We start from the raw sequence: 20,753 nt of genomic DNA on the forward strand, positions 1-20,753 counted from the left end.
ATCTCCAATGGACCACCAGAAAACCAGAAGTAGAGCAGTGGCTCCAAGTGCTAAAGTGCTAGCCTTGAGCAAAAATGCTGAGGGACAGCACCTGAGTTCAAACCCCACAACTGACATAGACAAAAAAATTATTGAGATTCATGGGAAGGAGTTCTAAGTGTACTTGTGGTTTATTCCGAAAATAGTAACATTTTATTTGTGTGTGTGTATGTGTGTGTGTGTGTGTGTTGCACGCACACATGTGTGCCAGTTTTGGAGCTATAACTCAGAGCCTGGGTACTGTCCCCAAGCTTTTGTGCTCAAGGCTAGTACTATATCATTTGAGCCATCTCTGGCTTTCTGGTAGTTACTTATAGGTAAGAGTCTCATGCGCTTTCCTGCCCAGGCTGGCTTTGAACCATAATCCTCAGATCTCAGCTTCCTGAATAGCTAGGATTACAAGCTTCCAGCTTAATGAACTTTTTAAAAAAGAAGATACAAATTATAGCCTTAAATATGTTCTGAATTTATATGAAACATGAAATGTGCAAGCAATAATATATGAATAAGTATACTCATTCAATTGGTAAAAAAAAATTTTGGAATAAGACAATATGGATAATTCTAAAACCTGCCTTAAATAGCCAGGTGACTAAATAACATTATCGTTAAATTCCACTAATATGATTCTACAGGTCTCAATGTTGACACATAGATATAGAACACATAGTCATAATATTGACTCTGTTTGCTAATGAGTTTTGATAACAAAAGAAAGGCCACCTTCAGAAGTATAGCTCAAGGCACTTAAATATCACATGGTACTCTGAGAGCTTTGTGTTAGGCAATGGATGATATTTTAGTAAAACTCCAAAATGCTCCACATTCCTCCTCCTCCTCCTCCTCCTCCTCCTCCTCCTCCTGCTCCTCCTGCTCCTCCTGCTCCTCCTCCTCCTTCTTTTGTGGGTCCTGGGACTTGAACTCGGCCTGGGCGCTGTCCCTTAGCCCTTTAGCTCATGGGTACCGTCCTACCCTTGAGCCAAGTCCCACTTCCTGTTTTCTAGTGGTTAATTGGAGATAAGAGTCTCAGGTCCTTTTGTGCCAGGGCTGGCTTTGAACCTTGATCCTCAGATCTTGCCTTCCTGAGTAGCTAGGATTACAGGCATGAGCCACCGCTCTGGCTCCACTTTCCTCCTTATTATCATCCATTATCCAACAGCTGTAACATCAGCAGCTGTTAGGAAACAGTTCTTCTCAGCTGCGAAGAGAAGAAAGCTTAAAGTCTTCCCTTCATCTAATTTCTGGGCTCTAGTAGGCCGGAGTCAAAGTAGTTTTTCTTGCCACAACCCTGCTAGTCCTATAAATATGCCAAGCAGCATATAATCTAATATTTATTTTTATTTTATTTTTTTACAGGTCGTGGGACTTGAACTCTGGGCCTTAGCATTGTCCCTGAGCTCTTCAGCTCAAGGCTAATGTCCTACCCCTTGAGGCACAACACCACTTCTGGTTTTCTAGTAGTTAATTGGAGATAAGAGTCTCAAGGACTTTTAGTACCCAAACTGGCTTTGAACCATGATCCTCAGATCTCAGCCTCCTGAGTAGCTAGGATTACAGGTGTGAGCCACCATGCCCAACCTAACATTTATTTTTGCCATTATTGGACAAGAAATGGACGAGGAAGAAAGTGTAGACAGAGGTGGCTAACAGTAATAGGAATGTAAGTTTCCTTTACCATAACCCAGGCTGCTTGCTTGCTTGCTTTTCCTTTCTTTCCTTCCTTCCCTCCCCCATCTCTCTGTCTCCCTTTCTTTCTTGCTTGCTTGCTTACTTGCTTGCTTGCTTTGTGTGCTGGTCCTAGAACTTAAATTCATGGTCTGGTTGTTATCCCTTATCCTTTTTCTTTCCCCTGAAGGCTCTCTACCATTTGAGCCACAGCTCCATTTTCCATCTTTTTGGTGATTAGAGTTAAGAGTGTCATGGACTTTCCTACATATGCTGGCTTTGAACCATGATCCTTAGATCAAGCTCCTGATTAGCTACGATTACAGGTATAAGCCACCAGCACCCAGCTTACCATCATGCGTTCAATTCTCATAGTAACTGCAGAATTACATATCCTTATTTCAGAAAACTGTAACTCAGTGACATGGAGTGTCTTAATAAATTCTGAGGTGAGTCACATTCAGGTCTGTGTGACTTCAGTTCTAGGGTCTTAAGCATTGCATTCTTCTGCTTTCTAGCAAGATAAGCAGCTATAAAAATGGAACTGAGAGGGCTAGGAGTTTGGCCTAGTGGTAAGAGTGCTTGCCTAGCATGCACGAAGACCCGGGTTCTATTCCTCAGTACCCCACATACATAGAAAGAGCCAGAAATGCTGCTGTGGCTCAAGTGGTAGAGTGCTAGCCTTGAGAAAGCCCAAGGACAATGCTCAGGCCCTGAGCTCAAGCCACAGCAGCAGCAAAAAAAAAAAAAAAAAGGAACCGACAAAAGCTAAAAGGGAAGACAGGGGGCACGTCAGGGAGAAGGAGGTATTATGTATTTATTATTATTTTAAAAGATACAGGAGGCTGTCAATTTGTGTTTCTTTCTTCTAAAGAAAGAAGCAGAGCCTAAATATCTCAGATATTTAGATAGCTTTAGAAATAAACCAAGTATCATTTCCATTAACTTCTTTAACTCATTATCATCAACCATGAAAACTTCTAGCCCTTATATATTATTTCATTAGGTAATACTCACCCAGCACCAGTGTGAGCTGCAGATGAACCAGCTCAGGGTCTCAAATGCTAGCAAGCACCTGCGTCACTGGAAGAGCTTTTAAAAATAGATTCCTAGGTCCTTCAATCATACTTTTTGATTTTTTTTTTGGTCTGGGGAGAAGCTAAGAATTCACATATTTTTCACAGGCTCCTAAGGAATGCAAAGCCACCTGAAGTGAGCCAAGAAATGAGGTTTTTATTCTATGGAAACCTCTCACTTTTACCATCCTTCTGATATGGAAAAACACGTCATAATCCCCTTTTACTTGCCTATTATGTTCCTCCTTATAGGTTAATTTCATTGTTGACAACATTGTACAGAATAATTGTATTTTAAGGCTTTTACAAAAGTCTGTTGAATCCTGAGTAAGCAGTTGTACCTTACTGAAATCGACTGAATAAAGAGAAACTTCTGGAGTTTTTCTCCTTAGAAAGTATTGATAAGTCTTTGAAAGTTTACATTCAGAGAATTTATTATTTTTTAAAGAAATGACTTTTTAAATGGATGCTCATGAATGTTTCATAAAGCTTTTGATGATGTTGGCGATTCAGTCCAGTTGACCAAAGATTTTTAGGTTGTTTCACAGGTCATTCATTCTACAAATATTTATGGTCTGCCTACTCTGTGCTATATTGTGGAGGTCTCTGGAATTGAATCTGCCCTTTTGCTCAGGACTCTACTTTGAAGTGACCTTATATAAAGCTTGGATTATAAGAGACAGTGTAGGAAACAATAGACTTGTGTGCTGTATTTTCACTAATTCACTAAATATAATAGTGGAAATTTATCAGCAGACTACTCGACACAAGCTTTTTAGTTTACAGACAGTATAGTTGATTGATGTTTGCAGAACATGGGCTGCTTTGAATCTGAACCATACCTGAATGAATCAAGATATACCTAAAGTATTCCATACTTCATTTGAGGCACTATTTCAAAGGCCCTTCAGTGTCTAGAAACCAGGAGGTATTTGTTGCATGAAAGCTGAATTCATTTCAATCTTAGGACCCCGAAATTCACATCCAGAAGTAACAAGACTATTTCTCTCTTTGTTATTCATTACTTGCTACCTCCCCCCTGAGACCATGTCCTTCCTAAGGACAGAGATTATATGCTTTTTGCATCCTCAGGACTTAATTGTCCTATTCATCTGAGTTACCCCACTGATGCCAGTGATTCAGGCTAGCCAACACATGTCATACTACTTTATCCTTGACTCCTGGTAGTCCATCATATATCGGGGTGGGAGAAAGAGGACTATGGAATCTACCCTTTAGCAATGTGGTAAGGATATTCCAAGGCCTTTTTACCTCGTGTATGGGTTTCTTTGCTTAGAAATGACAGAACAGCATAGAAAATTAAGGGAGTACAGTGTTATCCCACTTGCCTTCTCCTTATTTAATCCTCATACATAGCTCTAAACGTGTCCCAACAACATACTAGCTATCTGAGACTCTGTTTCTTTTCTGGAATATGATGAAATGTGGACAAATAAATGATGGTACTAACTTTTTATCATCTTCCTATTTCTTTGATGTTTACTGACCACCTACTTATGGTTTCTTGAACAAAGTCAGTCCTGAGGATGTAAGAATCATCCTGTCCTCAGGAAGGTCACAGTGTCAGGGGCAGGAGGCAGACAAAGACAAGTTTAAAGGAAAGCACAAGAGAAGACAGAGAAGTTAACACTGTCTTAAGCGTTCAGAGAACTGGGGGGCTCTTTACAGAGGATCCTTCTTATTCACTCTACTGGCTAGAAAGCAAAGAAACCAGGAATGAAGCTGAGGTTCTTTTTTCTGCACTTTAAATTCTACTCAACAATGGTCCCTATTTATTATCAAAACTGGCTTCAGTGCAGTAATGCCACTAATATGATTATGCCAGCCTCTTGCTGCTGCTCACCTTACACTTCCTATCTGAAGGCCACAGTACTAAAAACTGGCATGGATCTTTTCCAAGGAATTTAGTTATCATGCTTGACTATGATTCTAAAAGTGAAGATTCAAAAACAGGATACTTGTGGCTTTGAGGAGAAAAGAAACAAGAAATGCAATGTTGACATATAGCAGCATTCAGGAGATTCAGACAATCAATGCCCAAAGCAGAAAGTAAGTTCCAGTTTCTTTTTCATAGATGAGGACCTGTTTTACCTACCACATGGAATGTTCCTGGGCCCTTGATGGGTCTAAAGCCATCAACAGGTACACACTGATCAGCGTGGCCATTGCAGAAACAGCTGCCCTTGACAATGAAATCATAGATTGCATAGTATGTAAAATGTTGAGGCTTTGTGTTCAGATCATTTCGGTGGCAGGGGCAAGACTGTCGTTTTAGCAGCTGCACTCGGAGGTTGGTGATCTTCAGCTGCTCCTGAACTTTGGCACTATAAGGGTTCTCCACGTCATAAGGTGGTGACAAAGCTCTGAAAATAACCTGTAGAGAGAAAGAAAATACCATGTGTGCACAGGACTGTATGCAAACTCCAAATTATTTGCCCAGTGTACTCCCAGTTTAATTTATGTCTTGTTATCTGTGAGTGATGAGATAACATAGACCATGGTCACACCTGGGAAAAGACCCACCCTCTTATTCTAAGGAACAGATATGTGGCCTGTCTCGATACAGAATAGGTATGCATTTAAGTAGCCAGAAAAAATGGCTGCATCTCAAATGAAGGCAGTCATGTATAGATCTTGGGGAAAAACATTTTTAGCAGAAGGAGCAGAGAAATTAAATGTTCTGCAACATACTCAACTGTGACCTGTTCCAGAAAGAACAAACAAGGTCAGTGTGAAACCAGGTGTGGTGGTACACACATGTAGTCCCAGCCACGTGGGAGATAAATGTGGGAACAATACTTGAGCCTGGAAGTTTGAGACCAGACAGGCAACATAATGAGACTCCATCTCAAAACAATGACTGGAGATGGAGGAACAAAAGAAAAGTATTTGGAAAGGTTCTAGGCAACATAAAACAAACCCATTAGTAACTAAACTTAGAGATCTTCTAACTAGTAAAAGTCACTGGAAGGCTATAGTCAGAGAAGACATAGAATCTGAACCGTTACTTTTTTGGGGGATGGGGGGCTGGTCGTGGGACTTGAACTCTGGACCTGGGCACTGTCCCTGAGCTCTTCATCTCAAGGCTACTGCCCTACCCTTGAGCCACTTCTGTTTTTTTTTTTTTTTTTTTTTTCTGGTGGTTAATTGGAGATTAGTGTCCAGGCTGGCTTTGAACTGTGATTCTCAGATCTCAGCCTCCTGAGGATTATAGGTGTGAGCCACCTCGCCTGACTACTTTTTTTTTTCTTTTTCTGAAATACCTTCACTTTGGAGAGAAGACTGGATTCTAAAAGGCAAAAACTAAGGGCACTTAGGGGTAGAACACATGCTTAGCATGCATGTGGACCCAGGCCCAATCCCCAGCACCTAAATAAATAAGAGTAAAGAATTTAAACAGGAAGACCAGTTAAGGAGCAACTGCAAAATCAAGATTAGAAACTTACATTTGTAAATGAAATATGACACTTTCAAAGACCAATCATTTATTGATCAGGGATAGTATTACTAACACCTTAAGGTTCTCCCTGTCTAGAACTGGTAGTTCTAGCTGGTAGTGCATTTTTTTCTTCATATCCTTACTTGTCGTAAAATCACTTCCCTTGAGGATAGATTTGATTTCTGAAATAATCAAAATCACCTACAGTGTAGGGAGAAAAGTGACTAATCAAGTTGGCTAGCAGCATTTTAGTGCAAGGTTAATTAAGTATTGAAACATCTTATTCTATAGTTTGTAGACTCTAAGGACTATTTAAAACTGGTTCTGAGAAGGAAACTGGAGGGCTACTTGGAAGTTTGGGGGCATGTGCAAATTAATTATAGGAGGGTCAAAAAGAGGCTCTGGGTTGAGTGGCACAAAACCTCTAATGGATCTGTTAATTTGGGGAAGCAAGTGCTGGTGAAATAGGAAATATTTTGATAAGTAAGTAGTATGGTGATAATAAAGTAATAACAATAAATGAAATTAAATAAAAATAATAAAGTAATGATAAAATATAGGGAAAAAATTTGAAAACCTCCCATTTAGGAAGAAGGCATCCAAAAATAATTTTACAGAAAAAAATGTTTTAGGACTACCTGGGGCATAAAAATTTTGTCATATAAAAATTTTCAGCACAGGGCCAGAAGCTTGGCCTAGTGGTAGAGTGCTTGCCTAGCATGCACAAAGGCCGGGGTTTGATTCCTCAGTACCACATACATACAAAAAAGCCAAAATGGTGCTGAGGCTCACATGGTAGAGCTCTAGCCTTGAGAAAGCCCAAGGACAGTGCTCAGGCCCTGAGCTCAAGCCCAGGATGACAAAAAAAAAATTTTTTTTCAGCACAAAAAGCATAGAAAAGGCAAAAAAATGAGAGTGTTGGATCACATGTCCAGATCTACAGGTAACAAAATTGTCCTCAGCAAAACCTCATTGCTGGAGATGGTAACTTAAGATAGACCTAGTTTTCATGAATAGTCAGAATGATTCTCTAGAAACAAAAGCTGGATCACTTAACTACATTGCCTACTCTCCATCTCCACCCAAGACCCCATTTTCTTCAGAGTAAAATACCAGCTCTTCAAATGGTTCTGCTTAATTTTTGTTCATAGTAGTACCACCCGACATTTTACATATAGTTGTTTACTGATTTATTGCCTTTCCAGTATACAATTAAATTTCTTAGGAGCAATCACTGTTGTGTCCCAGGTTAGTGTTGGCACATAGTAGGTACTAAATCAATTTTGGTAAATAACTCAATTAAAAAATTATTCTTGGAGCCGGGAGTTTGGCCTAGTGGTAGAGTGCTTGCCTAGCATGCACGAAGACCCGGGTTCGATTCCTCGGTACCCCACATACATAGCAAAAAGCTGTAAATGGTGCCGAGGCTCAAGTGGTAGAGTGCTAGCCCTGAGAAAGTCCAAGGACAGTGCTCAAGCCCTGAGCTCAAGCCCAGGACTGGGAAAAAAAAAGTCACAGAAAAAAAATTATTCTTGCCACTTGGGTAACGGATGAGGATTCCAAATAATGTCCTTATGTATTACACAGATTGGCACTTCACAATTTCATGTTATACCATCAGAAGGTGAGAGGTAAAAACTTGTTTTATATAAGCAATGCAATAATTAACCCTGTGTATTTGCATTTTTCTTTAGATAGAAACATGTAAAACTTACTATATTCATCAGACCTATTTACAAGTGGTAGAAAGCAATGTATTTGGAAATAATTGTTTTCAGCAAAATAATAGGACATATATTTGAGAATCAGTATAGAAATAGAAACCGGACATGGTTTCATATTTTGGAAGACCAAAAACAAACCTGAGTGTACTGTGGGCTTAAATGGGACTTATTTTTAAGATGTCATGCAAACACTAGCATTTTTGTCAGCTATTCATGAAGAACTCTTACTCTAAGTAGTATAAATGATAAGGCTACCCTACTGTTTTACCAATCATAGTAACACAAGGACAAAAGAAAGAATAATCCAGTGCTGACCAAGGAAGCATTCTGCTAAAAAGTCTATGGTGCACTTCTGTATGTTGTCTGCCCACCCTTTCCTTTTCCTGAACATTAGTGGCAGCTGTTTGGTCTCTTGGTTCCGGTCACTTATTTACCCTTGACATTTACCCTAGCTCCCTCTCTCTCCCTTCCCTCTAATCCCTCCCTGTCTCTGGGTGTTGCTCAGTACAAGAAAAGCTGGAGGAAGATCTCTCAAGGTTTGGGGCAATTTAGAAGCCCTTTGGCTTCCTGATCTCAGCCTGTGGAGGCTGAATGGTGGCTCTGTCTGGGCGTGCATGACACCACAGTTGGCACACTGCTATCAGTAGGGAAAGGACGTCATGACCCCGGAGGCTGCCTGTTGGAAGAGAGACAGCAGAGTGCCACAGACACAAAAGTCAATGGGGAATTTAAACCATGAAATCTATTTTTTTCCAGAAAGGAGACGCCTTAATCTGATACCCTGGGAAGTGGATCTAGCCTGGATCAGGAAACAAAGAAGCTTCTGGCAAGTTGCCCTTTGGGTCCCACCCAGGTTTTCTCCAAATGTCCCCAGAAGAAACCTGCGTGGCACTACTGAAATGAAGACAGACAAAATGTAGAAACCCACCATCTCACCTAAGTCTCTTCTGGGTTTTGTCACCACGAGGACCAGGATGTATCTAGGGATCTCTGTCTCAGATTGCTTCTGAACATATTTCCCTAACAAGGTATGTTTTAAAAGCCAAGATCAAGGTTTTCTGACTAGGATCAGGCATAGTTTGATACTGTCAGTGCCACTAGCCAAGACCTCACAATCCTGTCTTCTAGAATTCAATAATTTTATTATATTTTAGTAGTTACCATTTCTTCTCAGTGGAGAAAATTCTGTCACTTGAAATATAGAAGACAGTAGATACTTAACAAGGTCATCCATCCCCAAGACATCCAGCAATTCTTAGGAACTCTATCTAAATTTCTGTGTCCTGTAGACACACATATTTAGTATGCCAGCTGCTTTGTATACCTTGTGAGTTTTCTTTCAAGTAGATAAACACATCTCCACACCAATGGTTCTTACAGTGTGGCTTCAGATCAGCAGCATCCCTAGGGAACTTGTTAAGTGATACACATTTTTGGCCCCTATCCTGTTAAGTGAATCAGAAACTCTGCAGGACTGGCCCACCCATCCGTCTGTTAACAAGCCCTCCAGGTGATTCTGATGCATTATAAAGTTTAATACTATCCTTGCCATTAGCCAAAAGTTCTGGAAGTTGTAAGAATATCTGAGAAACATTACATAATTTCTGTCACACACTTAGAAAACCCCGACAAAACCAGTGCATGGAAATGGCATAATTTATTTAGCCAGGCTGCAATTGTTAGGCGGTAGAAGTAAGTTGTTGCCTACTATTCAGTTGAACAAACTCTGATGAACAACATTTAGCTCAAAGGTGGACACACATAATAATTTCCTAAAGCTAAAGTTCCAAATGTGAAATCAGTTCATCAGAGAAAATATATAATAAATGTTAAAATATTCAATCTTCTGAATGACATGGACCCTTTGCTGCTCAGTCTGTGGAATCTTCACATTTTCCTGGGATGGCCTGACTTCCCTGAGCCTAGGATCCCTCAAACTTCATCTGAGGATGTGGATTCTTGGCTCAAATTCTATCATTTCCTATGCTCTCATTTAATAAAGCAGTCCTTTGAAAGTCCTAAGTAGGTTAAAAATACTTAGGTTAATTTTCTTTTTTTTCAGTTTAGGTTATATAAATCTATTTTATTTTCAGAGCAATAAGTTAGTTAAAGTACAGAGACCTACCAAGAATAGATTCATATATTAAGAGTGAAATGTTGCCCACTGGCATAAGAATAGCAAAGAATGGCAAATGAGCCTCAGATGTGCAGTTCAACGTACAATACAGGCTAGGGCCTAGACATTTACATGAGTATGTAACTCTCCATCTTTTTTTTTCATATATTTTTTATTGTAATTAATAGAAGGGTTACATGGTATTTGCCAGATAGATGGTGCATTAATTCCATACACTGATACCCTTTCACATGTCTTGGTCCCCATTTCCCTCCCCCCAACCCCCAGGTTAATTTTCATTTATACTACTTAGACACACACACACACACACACACGCACGCACGCGTGTGCGTGCACCCCTTTTAATGTCCTTTTAGTACTCAGAGGAAATTTAAATAGTATCAGCATAGTATGGACAGAATAAAGAATAATTATCAGGCTACAGGAACAGTTAAGTAGTAGAGTGCCTACCTAGCAAATATTAGGCCCTGAGTTCAGACCCCAGTATTGTATAAAAATAAAAATAAATAATAGTAAATATTATGTACATAGAATCTAAGGAGTTTATACTTAAACTGTTATTACCCACAGTGAATTATAATACTAATCAAAGAAACATGGGGATGGGGATTATAGCTCAGTGGTAGAGTACATGCATTACATGTTCAAGGCCCTAGGCTCAGTCTCCAGCACCAAAACAATATAATTTTTTAAGTAGAAAAAGAGGAAGAAAGAAAAGCACACAAAATGTAGTTATCAAATAAAGAGTTCCTTTTAGCTACTAACGTGGGGAGCAATTCAGGTCCACGCTGATTATTCATTCTGTGGATGCCTTTAGAGTTGTGCTTTCCATGCTAGCACCTGTACACTCATCCACCTTGAGTTCTTAGTTACTTGTGTATGTTTCTCACTAGTGTTCAGAGAGCAGGGATCTTGCTTGGTTGACGGCTATATCCCCTGCATGTCTCATAGTCTCTGGCACCATCTTGCATTTCATAATTATCACTGGATGTCTAAAATGTACAACTGTTCCTCAGATTTCATTTAAAAGAAGCAAAACAGAAAATAGAGTTAAAGAACTAAGAAATCAAGATTTTTTTTTTAATCACAAATCCTGCACTCTAGATGAGAGAAGCTAATGAGCCTATGTGAAACATAGGCTCTGTATCTCAAAACAGCTCTGTGGATTCTTCATGTTCTTAAGAAGAATCAGAGGTGTGAGCAAACACCCAAATGAATACAAACTTTTCATCTTTCCCATGGCTTCTGGACTCAGTTTCTTATTTACCAAAAATATGTGTTGGGAACATAACTCTCTTTGTCCTTTTGTTCCTTTATTATTTACTTTCTTCTGCTTACTTTGGATTCTTATGACCAGTTTCTTGAAATAAAGCCTTAGATCACTGATTTGAGACTTTTCTTTTCCCCTAAGTCATTTTTGCAGTTATATTCTGCAGCTTTTGTTGTTTTGTTTTCCTCTTCCTCCTCCTCCTCCCCCTCTTCCTCCTCCTCTTCCCTTCTTTTTACCAGTAGAGGGATTTGAACTCAGGGCCTTGATTGCTGTCAAGAAATGCAGCATCTGAGCCACACCCCCAGCTCTATACCACACAAGCTTCTTCATCTTTATTCAGTTGAAAAATAGTTTCAAATTTTTCTTTTGATTTCATATTTGACTTATAGGTTATTCAAAAATGTGTTAATTACCAAACATCTGGGGATTTTGTTGATACCTTCTTGTTAATGATTACTAATTCAGAGAAAATACATTTTGTGATATGAATTCTTTCATATTTATTGATACCTGTTTTATAACCAGTTTATTATCTATCTTGATAAATGTTCCCTGTGCTCTAGGAAAGGTACTGAAATCTCCAATTATAATGACCAACTTATGTATTTCTTCTTGCACCTTCTTGCACCTTTTGCAACTCTGGATTGGGTACCTAAACATTTAAGGTTGTTATGTCTTGATGGGTTGAGCCTATCAGAATGAAGTGTCCCTCTTATTGCTGGTATTTGTCTTTGCTCTAAAATCAACTTTAAATGAGTCAGATAACCACTAATGTTTTCTTTTGATGTGTCTGTGTATTATTTCTTTTTTCTTGCCAGACTTAGGGTTTGAACTCAGGGCCTGAGCACTGTCCTTAGGCTTTCTTAAGGCTGGAGCTCTACCACTTGAGCCACAGCACCACTTCTGGCTTTTTTTCTGTGTATGTAGTATGGAGGAATCAAACCCGGATCTCCGTGCATGCTAGGCAAAACTCCTGGCCCTTGTGTATTATTTCTTATACTACCATTTTAATTTAGGTATGCAATTATATTTAAAGAGTGTTCCTATAGATAGCACAGTTAATCTTTTAAAACATTTTATCAATCTGATAACTGTTCCATGAACTGGATTTTTAAAAATTGGCCATGTGGCTTGAACTCAGGGTCTAGATGCTGTTCCTGAGCTCTTTTGCTCAAAGCTAGCCCTCTATCACTTTGAGTACCACTTTCAGTTTTCTGGTGGTTAACTGGAGTCTCATGGACTTTCCTGCCTAGTCTGACTTAGAACTCTGATCCTCAGATCTCAGATTCCTAAGTAGCTAGGATTACAGACATGAACTGCCAGTGCATAGCACTGGATTGTTTATATCTTTTATATTTAATGTGATTGTTGATATGGTTATATTTAACTCTGTTATGATACATTTTCTTCTTTTCTTCCTTTTTTATCTTTTATACTGATATGTATGTGCATGTGCAAGTGTGTGTGTGTGTGTGTGTGTGTGTGTGTGTTTAAAATCAAGACCTCATGCTCACTTAGCTTGTTTGCTCAGCTGGTGCTCTATCACTTTCTTTTACTATATATATATATATATATGTATAAATTTATCCTTAAGTCAATGTAAAAAGGGTTTATCATTCACAGCTTCATTTTTCCTAACATGTTCCAAAGCTGGTCTTCTGCTTTCCTGGCTAGACAGTCTTTTGAAACATGTATGAGGTTTCAGGTGTTTTTAAAGTATTGCAGAGAGTAGGGATTCTGATTTCAAGGAAGGAGAAAGCTGGACAAGGAGAAAACAGAATTGATATGTGGGTATTCTGCAGTGGAGCAGGTGGCTGGTTTAATTTTAGAATGTATGTCCTTGACTGTACCACTTTAAGTGAAGCACCTACTTGGAGAAGTGAGTCTGTCTTTTGGGCTGCACAACAATCCTTTTGCTCACACTCCATAGCCTTAGGCACCCTGCTTCATCAGATAGCCACCTTTGAAAGTGAGGGAGTCTTATCTTCTGAGATAGGACAGTGTGACCCACTAAGGCTCTCAATTGAGCAGGCTGAGGAATGCCTGCACTCAAGTGACTTACTTGTACGATAATAAACTCCAGTTGTAAGTACACAAAAGCCTCTTTGCATGTTTCAAGGGCATATTTACAGTTTTAAACTGATGAAAAGGCTGCTTCTTAAATATCTTCAAAGGGAAGAGGAATGACAGAACTGCAGGGAAGAAGGAGAAACAGCAGAAGACCAAAGTGAAAAATAGAGATGTGGCTAAAAATACAAGCTAAAAATGACCCCAAATGTATGGAATCCTAACATTTCCTTTGCCTTCTGCACTAGGAGTCAAAGGGCGTGAATGTCAGAAGTCCCTTTGCAGTCAGTAATCCAGACCAACTGGATAAGGGGAAACTGAGGTACAGAATGCTTAAAGTAACCTTCTGAAGACCAACCAATACGTAGGTGACAGAGGTAAAATGGAATCCAGAAACTTCCAGTCCTATGGATGGCTTTTTTTCATCCTATTACACATCGACTTTGCAATTAGTCATTCCTGGTCCAGATGCAATTTAAAATATCAGATTAAAGAAAATAGCACATATGGTTCATCTCTACCTGTACTTGTCTTACTAATAAATGCCTGAGATTAACTGAATCCTTTGAAAACGTAATGATACTGATTCCTTCTTGACACACAAAGATGTAGAAAAGAATTTTAAAAACAAATCACTGAAACAAATCACTGTAAAAAAATATCACTGAAATTCTTAAGACATAAATTGGCGGGTGTGTAACCTTTACCTGGGCACGTCTTGTTCTTGCTTTCTTTAGGAGACCGACAGATCACTGAGTTGATCTCAGGGGCTGAATTCATTGACAGGCCTGTTAGCTGCTGATTATCTACCTGGATAACATCCCAATAATGATGAGGTTGATTGTTTTTAATCAACATGCTTCATCACCTCTTGGATAACTGGTGTCTTCTGTTTGCCTGATGTATTTTAAAAATTGCATATATGAGCTCCCTATTTTACCTGCCCAGCCTCTCCTGCTATTGTTCCCCCTCTTTGTACCCAACTTCCCACTCGGACTCCAATAAATTTCTTCTTGTTCCTTGAAAACTCTGTGATGCTTCCTTCCCAACCATTGTTTTCCACAGCCCCTGGCCTGGAGCACATTTCCCACCACTGATGCCCTTTGTCTCATCATCCTCTGACATGGCCATCTCTAACCTTCTGTTGTCATCTTAGCTGTCACTTTATTCTAGTTTTCTTCATCACTCCTCTTCATCACAGTCTACATTAGATTCTTCCCCCATGTGTTATTTCAAGTACCTACATCATTATTTATTCCAAATTAAGAACGTACTATGTCTATTTTTTTATTTTTTAATTGTTTTTATTCCTTTCTAGACTATCAGCTCCACAAATGCAGGCGGCCTTGTCTGCTTGCCCACCAGTGCATAAGCAATGCTCAGCACATATAATAAACACAGATTTCTTGAAAATTTCTTTGGATTTTTTTCCTATGCTTTTTTCCTTCTTTAAATTCTTTTCACCTCTCCTTTTAGACTCTAATTACATGGAACACTGAATTTTATCCCACAGATCCTTAATGATTTTACTCAACCCCGTTTTTCTTTGTTCTTCCTTTAGAGCTTCTATTGGTATAACTTCAAGATCATCAATATTTCTTCTGCAACGTTTCTAACCTGTCAACCTCTTGTGATATACTTTCAGTTCAGATATTATATTATTGTACTTTTAATTTATTTATTGAAGTTCTGGACTTTTTTAAATTTTTCTTTTTAACATGTTTATGTTAAGCATGTGGAACATATAATAGCTGCCTGAGTACCTTCATCTACAAGTTGTGTTGTTTCTGGGTAGTTTCAGTTATTTGCAGAGGCAATTATAGAGCTCACCATGTTTCTTTCTCCTTTCTCAAAATTCAGTCTTGCATTTCCTGTGTCCAATAACTAAAAACATGGAATAACTTGTGTTACCTGTGTACAATAACTAAAAACATGTCATAGATTTTATCAGACTTTATACTTTTACATTGTGGAAATACATACCCCATAGCAATATTTTCTCATGATCAGATGTAAAAATCCATTTCAAATTGATAATTGTTAAGATGGTCCAACTTGTGAAATGTCAGGCACAAGTCAAAAGACATGTTTGAATACACACATAAGTTTTCTTTCTTTTCCTGCCCATCTTATACCTCCCTTTCCTCCATAAAGTGTTGTGGTAGTTAATCTCAACCAGATTAAGAAGCACCAAGGAGACAATAAAGCTACTTCTGACTGTTTGCAAAAAGTATTTCCAGCCACAATTCAGGGGGAAGAACTGTCCTGCAAGCAAGCATCATCATCTCATAGGTTGGGGGCCTGTGTAGAATAAAATAAAAAAAGAAGAAAGCAAAAACAGTATCTCTCTGGTTTCTTGCTACCATAATGAGAGCTGCTCTGCTTTGCCATTCTCTACCTGCTATGATGGATGGGGACATCTGAAATGATGAGCCAAAGTAATTCATTCCTTTCTTTTTTTTTCTTTTTGCCAGACCTGGGACTTGAACTCAGGGCCTGAGCACTGCCCTTGGGCTTTCTCAAACGTAGAGCTTTACCACTTAAGCCACAGTACCACTTCCAGCTTTCTCTATGTATGTGGTACTGAGGAATGAAACCTAGGTCTTTGTGCATGCTAAACAAGCACTCTACCACTAGGCCAAACTCCTAGCCCTCATTCCTTTCTTTGAAGTGTTAATTCATATGTTTGGTCACTGCCACAAAGAAATGACTAACATAGAAAAATGGTACTAGAGAAGGATGATGTTGCTGTGTTTAGAAGGCTTTGGAACTCCTCCATGGGAGGAGTTTACCAAAGTTTAGACAAGAGGACAGGAGTCCTAGAATGTTGTAAGCAGAGCATGAATGGTTCTAGCGGGAGCTCACAAGACCAAGAATGTTGATAGGAATGATTCTCCTTATAAGGTCTCATATGGAAACAAGGACTCAACTGGAAATTGGACTTAAGGCCATTTGTGTTCATTCTGGCAAATAACTTATCTCTATCTTGTCCATGTCCTGAGATTTAATGAGAACTTGAGTTTAAAGGTGACATTATGGCAGAGGAAATGTCAAGGCTGTAGCATGAGTTTACTGGATTCTTTTGTCAAATTTACAATGAAAATTATGAGCAAATTTTACAAGGTGTTTGTAAAGTTGGAGTCCAGGCCAGTTTGACTGCTGAAGAAATCAGAGCCATTAAGAAGAAGCCATGTAATTAAAGCTCAGGAATTGTCCCTTTCCTCCCTCTGACTTCCCTTTAACAAGGGACACAGGATGTAAAGAGGCTGCTTTAGCTGTGATTCCAGGGGGTCCTGATTTCTGTTCAAGTTGTCATCAGACCTTGGTGTTGTCCACATGATGTTAGTTCTGCAGACGTGCAGAAAACAAGAGTTATAAGAGGCTTTTGCCCAGACTTTTAAAGGATGACTGGGGGCAAGGCAATGCATGCAAGAGTCAGAATACCTGCAGGCTCCCTCTGAGAAGGCTATGTGTGAGAAGGAAGCTAAACACATAGTAGAAACTGTAGAGTGAAAGAAGAATACCTGCTGAGGATGGCACAGGCCAAGAGAGAGAGAGAGACGCTCTGGCTGCAAACAGCACAAGGACGGGCCATCTAAGACCCTTTGGTACTCACATCTCACATCATGACATGCTCTCAATGTTGTACACAGATTTCCAAGATTTAATATTCACCTTGCTAAGTTTTGATCTTGACCTGGGCTCACTTTTCCTTTCTCTTGCCCCAGCCCTCCTTTCTAGCATGTAATGTTTACGTGATGCCATTGAAACTTGGGAGTATATAACTTGTTCCCAGACTTTTATAGGTGTTCACAGTTAAGAGCTGGCTTTCAGCCTCAGAGGAAATTTTGGATCTTGGCTTTTGGACCATGTTGGAATGGCTAAAACCCTGAGTACTCTTGAGAGGGACTGAATGTATTTTGCATTCTGAGGTGGACATGGGCCATCTTGGAGCCAGCAGTGAAATGTTATGGCTCAAGGAGATGTGTTTGGGCATCCAGTTCATAAGTGTACTTGTGGTGGTTTATCTTGATTGTCAACTTGATTGGTGAGAAATATGTAGGAGATTAGTGAAGCATACCTCTGAGTAGAATATGTCTGTGATGGTATTTCTCTACAGGATTAACTAAGAGTAGAAAACCTGTTCAGAATGTGGGAGGCATCATCTTATAGGCTGTGAGTATAAATGGGAATAAAAGGAGAAAAGGAGAAGGCTTCTCCATTCCTCACCTCATCATGACAGGCTGAAACCTCAGAAACCATTTGACAAAGTAAGTCTTTTCTAATACTAAATCTTTTCTCAGGTTATTTGTTACTGTGATGGAAAAGTCTAACCCAAAGGTAGAGTATTCTACTTGGGATTTTTTTTCTCTTGTGCAAAATACAATTGCAGGCATTGTATTCTATATAATTTGTTTTAATTGGACATGTATTCATCATCTAAATATCAGGAAGTAGAGTGTTGGAGATATCCTTTTTCCCTGAAGGAGAGGAAAACCACAACTACTTCTTGAGTGTGAAGTTTCTATTTCTAGGCTTTCGTTTTGCCTTACTGTCATTCAACATGATCTGAAAAAGTTATTTATACCCTTCTATGTCTCAGCCGTGTAATTGTTACATCAACTTATTCCAATGAAGAAACTAAAACTATGCATATACTAAAAGCAAAATTTTCTGAGACAGGGCAATGGAGATACCCTTTTAAATGAAGTGTACTGAGTCAATCTTGGTGTTTTGTTTTGTGGGTCATAGGGCTTGAACTTGGCCTGGGCACTGTACCTGAGCTCTTCAGCTCAAGGCTACCACCCTACCCCTGAGCCTGGGCACTGTCCCTGAGCTCTTCATCTCAAGGCTATTTTCCTACCCCTTGAGCCAAGTCCCTCTTCCCCATTTTCTAGAGGTTAATTGGAGATAAGAGTATCAGGTCCTTTTGTGCCCAGCTGGCTTTAGACCTTGATCCTTAGGTCTCAGCCTCCTAAGTAGCTAGGATTATAGGTATGAGCCACTGCGCCTGGCAACCTTGGTGCTTTTTTTTTTTTTTTTTTGCCAGTCCTGAAGCTTGACCTCAGGACTTGAGCACTGTCCTTGGACTTTCTCAAGGCTAGAGCTCTATCACTTGAGCCACAGTACTATTTCTGGCTTTTTCTATGTGGATATGGTACCGAGAAATCAAATCTGGGTCTACAGAAAACCACAATTGGCCTTAATTTGACATTAAAAGTTGCTCTCCTATTGAACACAGGTGGTGCCTTTTGGGGATTTCCATAATGCACACTTCTACTAGAAAGTGATTTCAATTTTTACCTGAGTCTTTATCAAGAGCAAATAAATGTTTTCTTTTCTTATTGTTTTTTTTTTTTCTTTTCTAAGCATTAAGCACTATGGAGAGACGCTGGCTACCAAACAAATAGACTTCAAAGAGACCTCCCACCTCACACTAAGCCACAGATAAGTATTTGCTATTACTGTAGTACTAGGTAGGCTAGGGCCACTCTGCCCTTCACTTGTAAGAAACCTTGAGTAGCAGTATTAATTACCACCATGAAAAGTTTTCCCAGTACAGATTAATCTCATATATCTTTCCCATTAAGTTTCAGTCTGAGGTATGAGGATTTGTTTCAGGAGTTGAATTAAGGAGAACTGAGAGTTCAATCAGGATTCAAGATGTGCAAAAATAAAGTCTCGCAATTGGTCTTTAAAGAGTAGTAGCATGTAGGGCTGGGAGTTTGGCCTAGTGGTTAAAGTGCTTGCCTAGCATGCATAAAGACCCGGGTTCAATTCCTTGGTACCACATACATAGAAAAAAGCCAGAAGTGGTGCTGAGGCTCAAGTGGTAGAGCTCTAGCCTTGAGAAAGTCCAAGGACAGTGCTCAGGCCCTGAGCTCAAGCCCAGGACTGGAAAAAAAAAAAAGAGTAATAGCATGTAACCTCTGTCTTACTTACATGTGGAAGATACCAGTGAAAATACCTTCTAGACATTTTGCCCTCTACAATGTCAAACAACTTTGAACCTCTATTTCTGACCGTATCTCTTTCTAATTATATCCTTTGTGACTCATGTATTTCAGAGGTTGTTCTATACCCTAAGGAATATTCAGACTTTAAATGTCATAGTCTTCCAATACAGTTAACATGGTTGACTGAGTGTGGTGGGGACAGAGCTACAAGAAGGGAAAATGTGTTGTTCTTGAAACTCTTCGATCTAGCCTCTTACAGTCATCTCTATTGTGGGTAAAAGAATGCAAGACTGAAGGTCCAGTGTCAGTGTCCTTATATGGGGAGGTATAAGGGGAGGGAAGAGTCACTTTGTATTTGAATACAGTGTAATGATATCATCTGCAATCTATTATTTACACCAAGAGAAAAATAGTATTTATGATTGTGTGCCAACTAAATGGACAGGGAGATTGGCAGGTAAACAGATTAGGCTGGGGTAATCAAGTTGTAGAGAGGTGGAGAAGCCACAGAAGTCTAAATACTCAGTAGTTACTTGTGAAACAGACTTGGCATTCCCTATTCCCTACAAGCAGTTGGGCTGAACAATGACCAGAAAGTTAACATGGCCTTTGAGAATCACAGTACCAGGTCCAGCTGCGTAAGCCACTCCCACAGCATCAGCCAGACCATCCAGAAGTGGCTAAATGTGTCTCTGAGTGAGCTTTTATTAGAGGATAGCTAAAAAGAAGCAGAAATATCTCTGAACTCCTGGCTGTGAATTCCCACAGGTGCCCAGTGTATGTTTTACAAACTTTTTAGAAAACAGGTGTGTTTAAGTTCAGGCTACAGTATTTCAAATTGATCATTTTTAAACAAACTCCTTAACTTGAATAAGACCTTAAGAAAGATTTTGAAAAGCATACTATTTTAAGTTTGTTTATTTTAACAACAAACCTGTCATATAAAATCACATAAAAATCCTTAACAAATGAATAAAGGCAAGTCTAAAGGAAACCTGGAGATAAGGAAGGCCAGAAACCTCACTTTGCTCACTCTAAATTCACTACCAAGTAACCTCTCAAGAGAATTACTTGGAAATTCCTTTGTGAGTCTGAAATGCCAGCAAGGTGAAGGTGGATGCATTGCTTTCAGTTTTGATAAGACATTTTATTTTAAACTCATGCTTTTATCTCACATAACATTGCCATCTAAAAATATCTTAAAAACTTAGCTCCTTATCTTGTACTTAACATTCATAGTACAATTTTAAAATAATTCACAAGTGCACAATGCATACAACTAAATACAGATGGGAGAGATACAAATTGTCCTTTTATATAAAATTTAATAATTTATCTCCAAATCTAACACTTTCTGC

General features: G+C 39.2%; 2 protein-coding genes across 3 annotated transcripts in view; one reads left to right on the top strand and one right to left on the bottom strand.

Moving 5' to 3' along the window:
• Positions 1-14,045, top strand: part of LOC150067367 (uncharacterized) — a 135,838-nt gene extending 121,793 nt beyond the window's left edge. Inside the window, exons 5-6 of the mRNA XM_090353939.1 lie at positions 8,721-8,992; positions 13,687-14,045. The gene's annotated coding sequence lies outside the window, so the exon portion shown is untranslated. The remainder of the gene's footprint in view (positions 1-8,720; positions 8,993-13,686) is intronic.
• Ntn4 (netrin 4) overlaps positions 1-20,753 on the bottom strand; it is a 93,751-nt gene that overhangs the window by 53,100 nt on the left and 19,898 nt on the right. For both annotated transcript variants that reach the window (XM_090328429.1, XM_090328430.1), the window contains exon 3: positions 4,897-5,175. In XM_090328429.1, coding sequence (XP_090184555.1) covers positions 4,897-5,175 — 279 coding nt within the window. The remainder of the gene's footprint in view (positions 1-4,896; positions 5,176-20,753) is intronic.

Source organism: Megascapheus bottae, chromosome 2 (assembly GCF_031878675.1).
Source record: "Megascapheus bottae isolate mThoBot1 chromosome 2, mThoBot2.hap1, whole genome shotgun sequence".
In the NCBI taxonomy this organism is placed as follows: Eukaryota; Metazoa; Chordata; class Mammalia; order Rodentia; family Geomyidae; genus Megascapheus; species Megascapheus bottae.